Below are 17,488 nucleotides of genomic sequence, written 5' to 3' on the forward strand. Positions count from 1 at the left end.
GGACCATGGGCTATAGCCCATATCGTACGGCATTCTATAGCGCGCCGTTTTTCATCATTTTTAAGAATTTGAAAAAATGACGAAATGACAAAAACGAAAGGTTATAGCCCATGTTTTTTGAAATTTTGAAAAAAAAAGTTAGCCTCGTTTCTCATCATTTTGGACCATGGGCTATAGCCCATATCGTACGGCATACTATAGCGCGCCGTTTTTCATCATTTTTGAAGATTTGAAAAAAATGACAAAATGACAAAAACGAAAGGTTATAGCCCATGTTTTTTGAAATTTTGAAAAAAAAAGTTAGCCTCGTTTCTCATCATTTTGGACCATGGGCTATAGCCCATATCGTACGGCATACTATAGCGCGCCGTTTTTCATCATTTTTGAAGATTTGAAAAAAATGACAAAATGACAAAAACGAAAGGTTATAGCCCATGTTTTTTGAAATTTTGAAAAAAAAAGTTAGCCTCGTTTCTCATCATTTTGGACCGTGGGCTATAGCCCATATCGTACGGCATACTATAGCACGCCGTTTTTCATAATTTTTGAGGATTTGAAAAAAATGAAAAAATGGAAAAAAAATTAGATTAGATACATTGAATTTGATTTTATTGGCTAAATGTTTAACATGTTTTTTAAATGTAAAGTTTGAGTCTAGTGTAATTCCTAGATATTTAAATTCTGATACAACCTGAATACTACTACCCTCGATGACAATGTCAGGGTCAATGCTTCCTGATAGTCAGTGTGGCATTCATATCTTCATTTTAATTATGACATCACATCAATTAATATTTCCAACATATTTTGGTTGTCAATATATTTTCTTTCACATCAGGATGCAAGGATCATTAGATTCAGACCAATAACCCACCTACTGTATCTCTCAGACTCCCTCCCCATTCAGAGTTCTGAGTTTGAATGAATGTAGAATTATGTGCAGAATGTCATTTGCATACATATGTGAGAGTACTACAAATTATTTTATTTTTAAAAGATCCTCTCTCCCTCTCACACACTTATGCCAGTGTTACCCTCCCCTGTGCCAATGTTGGCCCCAGTGCTAGGTTGGCTACCCCTCTGGTATAGCGATTATACAGTAACGATTAGCACAGTACAAAATATTAAAACAGCCTGAGTAAACTTACCGAGTAAGTACATGGAATAAATATTTCTTCATTCCTCTGCTGGGCTCTCCGTGCCCGGGTGACTCGGATCATGTTGGCTGTGGATGGTTCAATCAGTTCCCAAAACACCACCAGGTGCTCATAGGTAGCAAATCTTGGACAAATTAGGATTGTCATTGTTTATAACCATGAGCAAGGTTACTTTCATGTAATGACATTTACATAAATAAATTTACACAATAAATAAATGAAATTGGTATGCTTTATGCAAGTTATTCTCACCTTGTGAAGTGTCTAGTCTGTGAGTCTGAGCCTTCAAATCGATGTAGTCCAAACCTACATTTCAGTGACAAGTCCTCCACTTGCTTCTTCAGTTGAGTGATTACATCCTTCATGTCATCCCTCTCACTCAATGCGAGGTCAACAGCGGCAGGTTCAGGGGGTGTGCAGTAGTCGTGGTCACAAGTCGTGGTCACTTCCATGACAGTTCCAGCAGCTGCTGCACCATCCATCGCCATCTGATCTGGGCAGTTAGTAGGTCTTTCTCTCCTCTGCCAAACACTAACGCGTTGATGGACTTCATATTTATTCCACTCAAACAACACAGGCAAGGCCCCCTTTCTAATGCGATGAAGTCCACCTGGAGTCTCTATCACGTCTTCTTTCAGTGCCTACTGCACACGTAGCACCGAGGAGTGACGGTGAAATTGTCTCTTCTAATGTTAACAATCCATTTAGCCCTTACTTCAGCATCTTCTGGGAAACGGTGAAAACTCAATGTTGTAAACCGAGCTGATGCAGTGCAAAGAGGCACTGAGCAATGCTCGGTAGAGCCCACTGCCCTCCTCATCAACTTCACCGTGGTTTTCTTCATGTTAAAACTTAACTACCGGTAACTAACTAACTGACAAAACAAACGATGAAAACGAACGGTACGTACATTAACAACATAAACACAGACTTGGACAAAAAAAAGTACAACAATTTAGCTTAGTTAACAGTATCGGAATAAAGCTATGATATTACTGAAGCAAATCTGTTTTGCATAGACGCGGAAATAAAGCGGAAGCCCCGGCCTGTGTACTTGGCTAGACTCCGCCCCTTACTAGACTTTGTGCAAGAGGAGAATAGTAATGTGATGCCCGAGAGAACCTGCATATTCTCAAAAACAGAAAAGAATAAAAAAATAAAGTGTGAAAAACTATTTACAACTGAAGAAATGATAACTGAAAATGAGTTTTTTCTAAAGCTGAAGTCAGAGAACAGCAACCGTAACCCTAATAGCCTCTGGCAAGGCTGCTCTTCTCAACAAGAAGCTAGTGCTCTCTGCCAGATGGGACTGACCTGGGATTTGTCTACCACCCAGAGAAAATCAAAGACAGATACAAAGGCTTTGCATGCTGACAGCTTGGCGTAAACAAGGGATATAAAAAGTGTATTTTATTTTCATCTCCTTTAAATGGAGAAAGTTACTAGAAAGTCACTGATTGGGATAGAAAGAGGGCAGGTCATCTCTCCTGTATGAAATCTGAGAAAATAAACTGATCTGATCCGTTTAATGGCTGCCAGTTGTACAGACTGTCAATTTAGAAGATGGTTTTGTCACTTTTGTGGGCCTAATAGTACTGCACTGTATGTAACTTTGACTGCAGAGTTCAGGCGTACTACTGTAGTTGGGTTCAGTACAATATTTAGTAAATAGTGTATCTACAGTATTCAACAGTGCATTGTTTATATAACAAATCTCAACTGAGAGAAACTGTTTGGATACTTTGAATTTGTCTCCCCAAAGTTTAACACTGGCTTATCAACTGCAAAGCTCCTTTTTGTAAATTCTTCTAAAGCTGCAAGAAAATGCACCAGCAAACACGTAAATCCAGAAACGAACACAACAGAAGTCTGTCAATGGATCGACTTTGAATAATGTATATCTAACAGTAAAACATCCCTCTAAGGCCAGAACCGCCCTGCCTGTGATGACTGAGCTGAGTGGAGCACTTGTTCTTGTTGCATATTATTATCTAGATACAGAAAATGAATGAGAATAGGAAATTGCTGTTCCGCACAGCTATGCAATTAACATTCATGGTGGGGGCAGAGAAACAGATTCAGCCCATTACGGCAGCCCCCTGCTGTAGCAGTGCATAATTGATGGCCCAGAACCCTTGAAATACAGTGTGTGTGCACGCTCAGAGACAGAGGCGTGTCATTTAGGGCACTGCAGTTAGCGGTCGTTGGCAATGTACTGGACAGACCACAATGAGCTCAGTCCAAGGTCAGGGCTTCTGAGGGCCAAGGAAATCGATAGAGCTCTCGTTGCTGTGACAGTTTCAACTGTAGACAACTGTGCTGTGCGTGCATGTGCGCGCGCACGCGTGTGTGTGTGTGTGTGTGTTGGAATGTTGTCTAGTCTGTTTGAAGAGCTGTGTGGCTAAGTATTATTTGTTAAATGGACATATAACCCGATATATCATATATTGAAAACACAGAAAGGGATTTCATCAGTACATTAAAAAGCAAATGTTCAAACAGAAGATTCAAAGACATGATGTTAAGATACAACATTTTATTATTGTCAGTCTTAAATATGAGCACACACTTTTCATAAAGAAAATACACATGTACCAACAATCCTTTACATTGCAGGGAGTTGAATAGAACAGTATCTTCCCTCCACTTTGGAATAATCCAGAATCAAAGAAGAGCCTTGTGAACTTGCAACTAGGCAAAGGGCAGAATGAATGCCGATCCTTCAAAATAAAATTCAAACAGATCATGAGACTACTTCATGCATCTGCTATGATGATATCCGCTGTTATTCCAGGCAAAAGTTAGATTTTCCATGTCTAACCAAAGTTCACATCCACAAATTCTTCCACACTCCAACGCATATTGAACAAATGTCACACAACACCTAGAATCAATAGTACTATAGGGTAGGTACAATACAAGCTTTGTCAGTATTTGTTTTCATAATTAATGGATTAAAACTTTCCTAGAAACATGGTCTTTTTTAATGCATTATGTCTGGAGACAGAAACACATATATACATAAAAAAATAAACATTTTAAACTTTTATTGAATCTACCCTAAGCATTCGTTTTCTTTCGCTCGTCTTTACTTTGCTTGGCAGTGAGTGAATGAATTCTTCAAATAGACACCGGTACATTGGTCATATAAATTATCCTTTCACAGACTGCAATTCAGAGTTGTCCGACACAAAGTCACACGCCTGTCAGATGGGACAAAAGGAAAATCAATGAGCGTTCAGACATGCTTTGTGCACGTTCTTGTCATTTAATTTTGGCAGTGAACCAAGAATAATGAAATAGCTAGGCTATTTGGTCCTCACTAACACTTGTTTTAAGATGCCACGTCTATTCAGTCTCAGAGGTGGGCTGTGGACAGTTCAGAAACCTGCCGCCTATACCAATGAAATCATGGACGGGGATTTCAAGCCACAGCCTTTCTCTTTTGGAAAGTTAGCACGCTGAAGTAGAAGCCGTCGTGCATTTTAGTTGCAAGTCACCGCTATACAGGCTTAACTCTGAAATGCAGTCACAGGTGCCTCGTGGCATTTCTGTTTCTAAGTTGATTTATAGTCAGTCATAAAACCATAACATCCTGATTGCTGATTGATATTTAATAAATAATGCCCTTTAATAAATTCCTTTTATTCCATTTCGTTTTCACACAAAAGCATGCTATATTTTGTCAACAGCTCCGTTGGGTGATACAAATCCTTTTAACTTAAGGTAAATCCCTTTAACACGGCTTTGTCCTCAGTATGTGCTCATGAAATCCAACTCTGTGGTGTTTGATATCTGACATTAAACTCAGCAGAAGTAGCACAACTACAATATTAAGGATAAAATAATAATATGCAAACATTTACTTCACGTCTCCAATGTACTTTAAGAAATCTATGGAGAGATAATATTTAAAAGTAGCCATACTGCAGAAACACACTTAGCTTTGCACTTGTAGTATGACTAAAAGTCCATATTATTTTCAGGTAATTGCTGTGCAATTAAGTAATTAGACAAATTGCTGGAAAAACTGCTCAGAGGTAGTAAAAAAATAAATGACCCAGATTTTACGATGTGTGCTTGGCTGTCCTACAAAAGAAATGAGCCTTGTTGGGCAGACATGTATATACAGTATATTGTTTCACCTTAGGTCTACCAAATTCAAGGTGTTTTCACACATGGCCTGTTTCAGTCTTTTGGCAGAACTCAAAGCAATTAGTTTGTTTTAATATGCACATATTCCAAGTGACCTCAGACTGTTCAGAAAGGTATATATACTGTACAAATTTAAAACTCTATTCCTAATACCCAGGGCACTTGATCTGTGCATCATTGTGAACTGATGTTATTTCCAGTAATTGTTGACAGTCTGTATACTGATTAAACAAAACTATGTTTTTAAGATGAGATATGATCGACATCTTTTAAGGCTGAACGAAAAATGTTTTTTTTTTTTTTCTTTTCTTTTTTTTTAAACATCACTGTGCTACAGATTGATAATTGATTTCAATAGCTCTCAATGCCTCCTTGTCATGTGTGGGGAAGATTAGCCAAATCACATTCAATGAATAGGGCCTTCTGATTTTGATGTTGGCTCCTTCCCATATCAAGAAGCACAAATGTCGGCATCCAAATAAACAACAAAGGGCCTGATCTAAAGAGAAACACAGCAATAAAAAAGATAAACAGACAGACCTCATCAAGAGCCAAAATGGAGCAGACAAAGTATATATATGTCAGTCTTCATCATTTCTGTTTTCGCTGTTCATTTAGGTCTGCCTGAAGCAGAATGAGTTCAAGGGACAAAATAAAGAAAACAAACAAAAGAACCATGTTTTGCAAACACCAAGTGTGACAGTAAAAGCAAACCTAACACAAACCTTATTTTTTTTGTTAGTTTGTTATACTTTGTTGTTCTTGTTTGATATTTTACATACACAATCAAACAGTGTTGCGTGTGCAACTCTCACAGTGGCCAAGTGCATAAAGGTACTGGAGTGCACACCTTTAGGTGCATGATGTCCGTTTCCTCATGTTCCTTTTGTAACATAAAAAAGTACCCTATATCAAATATGCTTTCATTCTAATTACTATTTTTTCCTACTGCTGGGGAGCCTGTGTGTGAAGTGGTAGTCGCTATAATAAACTGTGCATTTGCTTAAAAATTAATGAGAAATAATTAGTAAGGAATAAGTAATTCACTGCAGTCGTGTTGTGAGAATTTTCTGGCTGCTATAAAAACTCTGTAGCTCATGATTGGATGGTAATACGAGGTTTGGTACTTATTTGATGATTGTACAGATACAAACTTTAGACGCCAATTAAACTACTGGAAAAAAATAATTAAAGAAAAAACTTTGTACTCAGGATTGATTGGTTTCATGTAAACATCCCATGATGTCAGGTTGTATGTTTTTTGGGGGGAATATTCTTGGTCTTCCTTACGCTATTTTGACACATTCAGCCATTACTGATCACAAGCTATGTCTACTGTGATAACAGAGGTAGGCCATTTGCACATATATACTGTTTCTCTAGGTCCCATAGCCAGACTAAGGAACATTTTCACCTGATGCCTCTAGTGCTATTAACTGTGAGCACCTCACGAAATAATGTACTGTGATGGTATTTTTGTTTAAGTCAAAATTGCATACAGATTTGGTTGACACACCTCGTCTATTCTTCCATAAAAATAAAAATAAACAATACTATGAAATAATTAATCTATTTAAGTATTTGTCATATGTTTGGTTAGGAGACTTGGTGAAAACAGAAATACTATGAAAGTATTGTGTAGTACCGGTATAAACAATTCACGTCTCTTTGGGTTATTGGCATTTATACTTAAAAAAGGTATGGGAAGCGGGTTCATTTTATCACATGATCCTAGTGAAAGGCCCCTCTGCCTGGTCTGGTAAAAGAAGACCATTTCACAAATAACTGCTTAGTCAACGTGTGAATCCATTCTAAAGTAAATACCACCATTAGTTAAGGTCTGATGTAGACTCCACACAACTGGAATAGCCTTCCTCTCCCAGTAACTCGTTCATTATAACACAATTATCCTTCACACCATTTTGTGTACAACTGTACTAGTAAAAACAAACAGAACAAAGAAACAAACAAAACAAAGAAAGAAATTAAAACATTTGCCTAAAGAAGTACAACTTTATATTTTCCCTTCTCACAAATATGTTAAAAATTATTACCATGACACAACTGAAAATATATCAGCTGGGAACAAAATTAATGCTTCAAACTTTCAAAGTAAAAAACAACTTCCTCTCACAAATTACCATATTTAATCATAATTACTATACATTAAAATATGATAACAGGCTTTAAGCCTCAGGGTGACTTGAATGATACTGCTTCATTGTCTGTTTGACTTTGACATTCACCTCTTTTCTTGCCGTAATTTTGACTATATCTGTGGAGTTGAGATGAAAAAGGACAGAGAATTGAATAAGACACACCACAATAATTAAAAAGTCTGTTTTGACCTCAACAGTCATAAAATAATATAATTTAGGGAGGAACAATATTCAACATAATCAAAACAAGAAATTAATCACTTGTTACATCTTGAAAGTCTAAAAAAAGGGGAAAAGAATATAAACAGAATCATTACATACTTTCTTTTAGTTGTTCAACATGGTTATGTAGTAGAATACCTCATGCACTTTGTGCATTAGTTTGTGGTTCAGGTGGAGGAAGAAAAAAAAGAAAAAGAAAAACACCACACAAAACACTCCTCCCGTCCCGGACCCACATTCCACTTCAAAACCGAAGCAGAAATGGCAGAAGCGCAACGAGGAGTAGACAGCTGTGCGAGTGCATTCCTATAGCCCCGCCGTTCCCGTCTTGAACTGCTCTCGGCCCTATCAGAGGCAAGGAAACAACACCTTCTTCAACTATACTTAGTTGCTCTGAAGACAGCAGATCTACAAGCTCACAACGTGTCACGCTGCAACGAGGTAATTAAGCTTGGAGCTCGGCTATTTTTTGGGCGCGACACCGGCACACAACTAAATATAAATCAGGCATTACTCCTAGGTTTTGGGTATGAAGTTATGAACTGATGTTAGAAGTATCGCTACCTTAACGGACCATAATTCACACGTCAGGGGGGGTCGTGTGAATATGGTCCTTGTGAGTGTCTTTACAGTACTGAAAATCTCTACCTCCTCCTCTACACAAAGCAGTGTAGAGCTCGCATTCAATTACTGTATGTACAAAATAAATACTTGCTTCCTTGCTTTCCTTTGCTTGCTCATCTAATATTAACTAGTGAAACTAGTGTTAACATCTAGAAATCTAAAGATTAATTTCTACTGTCGGGAGGTTATATTTCATTCCTTACAATTAGTCCAAGATTAGGTTAAAATTGTGAGGTTTTATTCATCACAAACCTGCCTGTATAGTATTGGTGTCAGAGGCTGCCTTTTGAAGGAGAGACGAAGTCATATCTAAAACAGATGCTGACCTTTCTAAAAGAGAGGTTATATTGACCATATTAGGCTGCTTGTGTCAAACTTGGGTGTGTGACGTTAGAGCAACGGCTGCTGTGTGAAGATGGTCAGTGAAAGAAGGTTAACATAACAGTGCATGTTTCACTGCTTGCACTGGAACTTAAATGGTGATCATTAGTTTAATGTGACAAAACTGGAGATTAATACATTTATTTAACCGGCTTGCATAGAACTTATCTGTTAAAAATATATGATGACAGATGAGCTTTTAGTGAGGTAAATCGGATATATCTTAGATTGTAACGTTATCTAATTTGGCATGTGGAGTGCCTCATTCTGTCCTTCATCCTATTTTGATCTGTTTTTCGTTCCATCGGGTCATATAATTAATAGACGTACTGATGATGCACTGTTATATCTGACTGAATTCCACTGATGCAAGCAGCCTTGATACATTCATTTAATGAATTTATTAAAATGCCCATACATTATTCTGTAGATCAGATCTGTTACAATTAATAGCGGTGTGCCATGAGTATGGCATTTTGTAACAACCTCACATTATTATTGCCATACCATACAAAAGATATTCTTTTCATGTTTCACTTGGTGCTCATTTCCCAATACAGAAGGAAATTCTATAATTTAAACAAATATATTGTAACCACTTTAAAATTGCTGTCCCTGTTTTGCTTATGTTTTATTTTATTTTGTGTGAAAATTGCATGCAGTTGAAAATCTTTGCACGTACAAATACAATTTTAAAGGCAGTAAATCTCTTGACTAACTTTGCTAATTACTACACCAACAATAAAATGCTAAATCTGTGTAGTAAAGCCATGTGAAAAGCACTAAAGCAATAAAAGCTTTCTCCAAGTTAATTGTCATGAAGAGCGGGAAGTTACTTAACATTACACATCTTTCATTGTTTCTTTTGTGTGAAATTCAACTATTCACAGCTTTCCTTGAGACTGCCTTAGCTAATTACTTGGTGTCAGGCAGATAGATATAGTTGACTATCGATGGTGAAAGAATAAGTGAGATGCCAAGTGAGAGAATTATGAAGAACTTGTTGTTGAGCACCACAAATAATTATGTTTCTGATGTTTCACAAAATATTCTAGCACAGAGGGCGTAAATGAGCGTCAATAACAACCACCCAGAGAAGCATGGTCTGTGGACGACATCATGCTGCTGCACTCAGGTTTAAATGGATTAAACTTGAAAGCTGACAGCATGTACTGCTGAAAGAAGGTCATTGAGCATTCACAAAGAGAACTTTTGGGTAGAGGATACCTGTACAAGCAGGATTACATGGTGCAGTAGTTATGGTTCATTTACATAATTATGTATTTATAATTCTGACTATAGAGTTGTTGTTTTTTGTATTTTTATTCAAAAAGTATTTGATTTGTTTCATTTTTTAATTAAAAAGGCCTCTTGGTGTTGAACATGTACTAAAACACTTATAATCAAATCAGATTGTTTCCTTTGTTTTTTAATATTTTTTATCCCACGATTGTGTAACCCATTTTTCACCCCTGTGTCAATTATCTAATGTGATCCTGGGCTCTACACACCCTCCGCCAACCTTGTCCCCATATATGGGGGACATGGGGAGAGCAACGGACTTGAACTCATGCTTCCTTCATGCCTGAGTGTCCAAGTTGCTCCTTTACACCTGACAGGGGGAGTCTCCCTGGTTGGACGTAGCGCGTGGAAGGAACACGTTATTCCAACCAGTTCCTTTCCCCTCCATCAAGCGCCCCGGCTGGCCAGGGGGAGGCAGTTTAGAGACAAGGATTACTGCATGTTTTTTGTGAGGGTACCTACCCTAGGGGACATGCAAACTCCACACACAGAAAGGCCCTTTCGCCAATCCCGCCTCGGAAATGGGCACTGATGACGCAGAGGAGGAAACACGCCGCCAGCACCCACAGCGTCCCGAGCGGGAATCGAACCCAGGACCTTCTAGCTGTGAGGCGACAGCACTACCAACTGTGCCACCGTACCACCGTTCCCCCAGATTGTCTCCTTTGTTTATGGTGCATAGCTCCTTTAATTGAAAACGTGTACATTAAAAGTATAATTAATTGGCTAACCACTAAAATTATATTATATTATATAAAAAGGCAAACTAAATAAATGTACTAAAATTATATTATATTATATTGAAAGTCATACTAAATAAATGTACGACTGAGGACAAAATCTAAATTTTTACTTTGAAGTTCACAACACAATAACTTCTTTTCCACCCATGATTTCCTTTGGGGCATCTATCCAATTATCCTACCGTAGTAGATTATCCCTAATCCTGCATATGGCTAATTAGAATAACACTTCCTCATAATCAAAATCAACGCAATTTGTGCAAATATAAAGCAATAATGAGTTTCACTTACAAGCTACTACTAACACTAGTCACAAGGACATACAAGCTGAAAAGTTGAGCTACACATTGCACATAATTGCCTTTTTATCAATCATTGTATAAAAGCATCAAATATTGTACTTCAGAGTCACGTGAAAAATGTGGGGAAAACTACACCAGAAATCTATACTCTTACAACAATTCTGCCCCAAACGAGACCTAAGGGCTCACAATTGTTGGTGTTGCAAATTTTCACTGTGGGATGAAATGCTGATATATGAATACAAAAAGATAAATACTTACATTAGATAAGAGCATGCAAAAATGGAAAACGAAGCCATGCCACACAGAAACACGTTAGGTATGCAAAAGGAAAAGGGTGAAAGATGGTTGAGAAATCACACAGTATTATGACTGCATTAACCATTTCCACAAAGATTAAGATGGCATCCTGTAGTGCTATTGGATTGAAGGTATCCTACCCCACTTACCATATTTCATATTTCACCACAATAATGTATGAATCTGCACATGTATGACTGAAACGGTCTGAGAATTTGTTGAATTTGGACACATAATGATTCATTCAATTGCCAATAGGAACCAAATGTTTGTGAAAATGGCAATGTTAATAAAAAAACAGGTTAGCATGCTGCAAAGCCTTTTTTAGTGGATGCACATGCCTACGTCATACTAACCTTGCAATAGTGTTGAGCTAGTGGGTTCAATTACCTCTACATCAGAGAAACAAATGGAACAGAGCAACATATCGAAAAATATACAGTAACACATCATTGACAATACTTGTGAACTGCATGAAGCTAGGCTGCTGAATGAAGTTTTGAATCATGGGAGCATTGGCACATACTGTACTGGACTTATGATTGGACTTGCAATTTATCAACAAAGCCCATTCACTAAAATGCAGATGTTACCAAATGGTAAATGGTGCATTTATATAGCGCCTTTATCCAAGGCGCTTTACATAGATTGTGCATTACATTCACCCATTCACACACCGATGGCAGCGGAAACCATGCAAGGCACCAACTAGCACATCGGGAGCAATTAGGGGTTCAGTGTCTTGCTCAAGGACACTTCGACAGTAACTCTGGGGGAGCCCGGGTTCGAACTGGCAACCTTGCGGTTCCCATCCAGGCACTCTACCCCTGAGCCACCGCCGCACTAAAAAGGAATGTCATAGGCAGAACGTTGTCTCAATTGTGACCACATCAATCAATGCATTCCTAAAGTTATATAGGGAATCAAACAATAAAACATGGCACGTCCATCACATTGACGCTATACTGTAGATGTAAGGGATTCAAGTACTCACCATAAAGGAGAAAGCGTGTGTTTGAGGTCCCAAGTTTATTGGTGGCAACACAAGTGTAGTTGCCATAATCTCCATCGGAAACATTGAAAAATCTCAGCGTGGACAGTGATCCAGTGCTATCAATATCTATGTCATCAAAGCCATTCAACAGCCTAAACAGAAAGGAAAGACCAAAACAAATGAGATTAAAAAATAAACACATAGACAGACAGAAAGATAGAGCAACAATAAATAATGTACATGTACGCGCGCGCACACACGCAACATTATTTCTCATTTGGCTACTTAACCCCTGGCCTACTATATACGGAAAAAACGGAATTAATCGAAAAATATAAACATGCCATATACGGAAGAAACGGAATGTATTGACTAATTTGACTGTCAGTTATTTGGGCTTCAATGGAGCAAAAATGATAATTTTTTCGCTAATATCGCTAATGTTGGATGTAATCTACCAAAAAACGGCCGAAATCTGCGTGATCGTGCGCCATCGCGCCGTCTCTATGTGCGTCGCTGTGAAAAATGTGATATTTTGCGATGTTTTGGGGTTGATCTGAGGTTAATATGACTTAGTTATGAAAAATATAACATTAGCCTAGCATCCCCGAGAGTCACGGCAGTGACTCGGGTCAAACTACTGCCTGATGATCGTTGAACCGGAAGTGACTTCCCTAGATACATCTATTTTTGTCAAAATCAGCATAATGGTGCATTCTCGCCATCTGGTGGAAATTTTGGAGAAGACACTAGGTTTGTCATTTTCATGAAAACGATCTATTCAAACCATCAGATCTTTCTATTAATGTTAAAATGATGAATTAAAAATAAGCCAATTTGTTACCCAAACAAAAAAATTGGGATTGGTAGTCTAAGGGTTGGAAATCTATAACCCATTACCTTCTGTCATCTTTGTACCACTCATAATCTGCTTCTGGCACTGCATCCGCCTCACACTCCAACACCGTACTCTGGCCCAGAGTCACTCCAATGTCTCTGCCCTCTGTCACAGTTGGAGCATCTGCAGCATGCACGCGACAGACGACAGACAGACAGACAGACAGACAGACAGACAGACAGACAGACAGACAGACAGACAGACAGACAGACAGACAGACAGACAGACAGACAGACAGACAGACAGACAGACAGACAGACAGACAGACAGAGCACAGTGGTTACAGCTCAGCTGCAGGCAGGAGATGTGAATGTTTTTGTGGGAGAGCTCAGTGTTCATTTAACTCTCACGAGTTTTGTTCAACTCCAATTTTCATAATATAACATATTCATAACTCAAAAGCTATAGATATAGTATTGTTTGGGCTCTATAGCGAGAAAATACATGTTCTTCCTTTGCAAACTGCAATGTGATTTACAGCAGAAAGCTCACAATGTGCCGCAACGTGACACATTGTGAGCTTGTAGATCTGTACTTTTGACATGGGATTCCAATGTACAACGTAGTATAAATTTGGCATAAAACAGCAGTCCTGTACTTTGTATTTTCCACGGAAACCCTAGTTGCCTGAGGTTCCACAAGGCTTTATAATTGGTCTGCTCAATTCACCCTTTGTCAGCCTTCTGATTGGTCCCTGACTGACTAACCAGCAGGCTCTTCTGCCTTGTTCCGCCCTGGTTCCGCCTTGTTTATGTTGAATTTGCTAAAACATCATTTTTGGAAAAAACTAAAAACAAACATATGCCCAGTCACCATGCTGCACCTGTGATTCCTTTTTACTGACACCAAGTTTAAAATAAGAATTGAATGAACAGAATATCAATACGAAGCAACAGAAAAACCTGTTATTTCAATGGTAGTGGATGGAGAGAGAGGATTTTTGTCCAACCATGACACGGCAACCAATGGGTGCGAAGAGGGGCAGAACCACGGGCGGGACTTGACAAAGGGTGAATTGTCCCTCTACACCAAATCTCTTGAAAATAGCTGATCTACAAATTCACACACATTGTGACGTGTCATGATCTTATATTTCTGCTATTTTCGCTGAATGTTTGCCCCAGCATAGGGAGTCAGGGACGATAGTGTTCGTTGAAAGTGCCAAATAAATGTGTGTTCTGATGTTAATACAGTAGGCCTATGAGTACCACCATTCAGTATTCACACAGCACTGGATCTCAATGCAGCTCAACACCTGTGGCCAATGATTACATGCCAGATTTTCACGAACTCATCCCTCTTTGGGACATCACTTTGTAAGAAAGCTGAAATTCCATCTTACAACACATTTGGAATCTATAAAGAATATATTCTGATATCTGGGCATCAAAATGTATCGACTGATGGAGCCACAAGTTTAAAGGACAACTTTTTATTTCTATGGTTTCATCTTTAGGTTATTGAAAGTAAAAGATGTGTTATTTTGTTTGCTGCTTCCTTTCGTTTGAATGATTTTAGGCAGTGGCAAATATGTATTTTTGTTTTACAGAATTTATTGAGAGTCTTTATTATTATTTACTATAGTCCTAGATCACAGGATCTATTGAATGTGAAGGGGGATAGGGGGATGCCATACTGTATGTCGTAGGCTCAATATGTCAGTTTGTCGCCTCCTACTACACATTCAGTAGATCCCGTGATCTTTTTGTGGCCAGATTTCCTGGGGTCTAATAGGACTGCAATAAATAAATTGCTGTACATTTTTTTTAAATAAAGGACATACAGTATTTAGCCACTTCTTCGAATGTCCCCGCCCCTGTCATATAGCTAAAATGAAAGAAAGCAGCAAATGAAAAAAACAAAAAGAACACTCATCTTTTACCTTCTCTAATAACAACCTAAAACATGAACCTTGGTTAAATAAATAAACAAAGTTGTCCTTTAAAGGGCAGTTCTCATGATCTCACAGAAGAACCAGTATTTTCAGAAACACTGCTTTATGCCTCATACCGTCACAATTGACATTTTGAGTTACCCAGGCAACCATTACATTAATTTCCTTGGGGACAGTGAAAATAACATTTATTTATTTTCACCTAGAGGTAAAATATGTGAGACAGAAGTAGCATCTTATAAATCAATGTGGCATATCCACAGTGGTGGTACTAAGCCCCTGAAGGCCTGTTTTGAAGAGCCAATGCCGCCATGCATAAAAATAACATTGCAAAAGTGAGGCATTATGTGCACTTTCAGCACCATAGACAGCTCCACATGGAAATAATAGCAGCCCTTACATAATAATTAATAAAAAACTACATGAACTGAAACAATTATATTTTTGCTTTGTAATGGGGAGAAGCTTTCACCTTATGTGCAACTATTGTACTAGCCTGTGCGTCTTGGCTAGCTGTAGGAGAATGTTGTGCTGTAGTACACCACAGTTGCCAAATATTATGTGTGTGTGTGTGTGTGTGTGTGTGTGTGTGTGTGTGTGTGTGTGTGTGTGTGTGTGCGTGGGTGCGTCCGTGCGTGCGTGCGTGCGTGCGTGCGTGCGTGCGTCAGACTGTGTGAACTCACAGTTCACTGTGATGTCTACCGTCTGGACATCCATGTCGATTTCATTGATAGCCGTGCACTCGTACGTCCCAGCTCTCTGCCTGGATATAGCTGGGATTTCCAGGTACTCGTCGTCTGATGCGAGGTCCCCTGTGAAATGACAGCAAGTGGCAAAGAGGAGAGATCAGCGACCTGCAAATGCTTGTGTTCGCTGAAATATCATTTTCATATGTGGCCTACGGGGGGCAGAGGAAAACAATGTGCTGGGCGCAGAGATATAGAGGTGATGACTAGTATTAACAGGTTCAATCCATACAAATATGGTCATTTAGTATAGATTTATATTCATTACATTGTTCAAAGACTACAAAAAGGAAAATTGTAATATGCAGCTGTTAGTTTGGCTTTTAGTGGGAGTCAACTTCTGTGCATAATCGCAGGCTTTAGCTGTTATGAGCTGTCTTAATGATTACCCACATTTTTGAGAAAATGACCAACCCATTTGTTTTCGGCAACTTACCCAAGATAAAAGATTAGCCGAAAACCAAGTAGCTGAAGATCTACTGTATGTTCCAGTAGCAACATGCTAAGAAGCTTGATGTGATACAATAGAGCACCGAAGTCTGACGTCAATATCGGTAGAGGGCGCAAATCCACAGATTTGTGTACTTTATATTTGCATTGTAATCCCCATAGGGGGATTTTAGATCGCCTCACAAGGACTGTGTTTGAAAAATAAACAAATCATCCAGGCCACTTCACTCATATGGATATGAAGAATCAACTGACTGAGAGAAAACGCTATTGTTACTGCTACTGAATTAATTACATTTTCGCTAGAAACAGACTTTATCATACTCACTGACTTCTGCAAACGATAGAGACACCTTCCTGACAATAACGCTGAGACAGTTTGTTTATTTTTGGACCACAACGCTTATATGAAACGATTTTAAGATGAGTCCATGTTATTCTCCATAGAGAAATTACTTCCGTGAACCAGGGGAATCGAAGGGACGAGCGAGTGACGTCAGGACTTCGGCGCTCTATTCAAACAGCTATATACACAGCAAAATGCACCAACATTGAGCTCTGGAAGTGTAAAAGTGGACATACCAAATAGAAAAATATACTTCCAGACATATTCACAGTTTCTGTACCTCTGCTAGTGCCGCTAAACGCCTACACAGATTTGAGCTGGCATTTGTCTGTGATTGTTACAATACAAGACTTGCTGATTAGTACTGCAGTCTTCATAAGGCCTGGACTCATTATCCTGTCTGTCAGGATCCCCCTCTCATATAGTAGATATAACAAAAGGGGAAATGCCAACCCAGGATACTTTTTCTCGGTTTGTCATGCTTGGGAGAGACAGCTAATATGGCACTTAACGAGAAAGAACAAAGGACATAATTGACTTCAAAACCTCCTCCCGAGATTTTGTGCGGTGACATTAACAGATCTCCTGTGATTTGAATTTGCTGGGTTTAGGCGCGAGACTGACTTGCACCTGGGAAGGTTTGTTACAGAGAGCAGTCATGCCAGACATGCTGACGAGGGGTGTCAAGAGATCTGTTATACGAGAACAGCTTCCAGCCTGACCCCCTTTCTGTGTCTCTTGTTAATTTTTCATGTCAGTTTTTTTTATATTATTATTTGGAGTCTGACTTGACATGGGCTACTACATTCTGCCAG

The 17,488-nt window shown here is 38.8% G+C and overlaps 1 protein-coding gene across 2 annotated transcripts in view; it reads right to left on the reverse strand.

The window, feature by feature from the left end:
- Positions 1–3,687: 3,687 nt before the first annotated feature.
- The window catches only part of ntm (neurotrimin), a 361,645-nt gene continuing 347,844 nt past the window's right edge, over positions 3,688–17,488 (reverse strand). For both annotated transcript variants that reach the window (XM_080780135.1, XM_080780134.1), the window contains 5 exons: positions 15,815–15,943; positions 13,240–13,360; positions 12,340–12,491; positions 11,702–11,737; positions 3,688–8,038 (listed from right to left, as the gene is read on the reverse strand). In XM_080780135.1, coding sequence (XP_080636261.1) covers positions 7,938–8,038; positions 11,702–11,737; positions 12,340–12,491; positions 13,240–13,360; positions 15,815–15,943 — 539 coding nt within the window. In that variant the 3' untranslated portion in view covers positions 3,688–7,937. The remainder of the gene's footprint in view (positions 8,039–11,701; positions 11,738–12,339; positions 12,492–13,239; positions 13,361–15,814; positions 15,944–17,488) is intronic.

This window comes from Protomyctophum bolini (assembly GCF_963924005.1).
Source record: "Protomyctophum bolini genome assembly, chromosome: 13".
NCBI classification, from domain to species: domain Eukaryota; kingdom Metazoa; phylum Chordata; class Actinopteri; order Myctophiformes; family Myctophidae; genus Protomyctophum; species Protomyctophum bolini.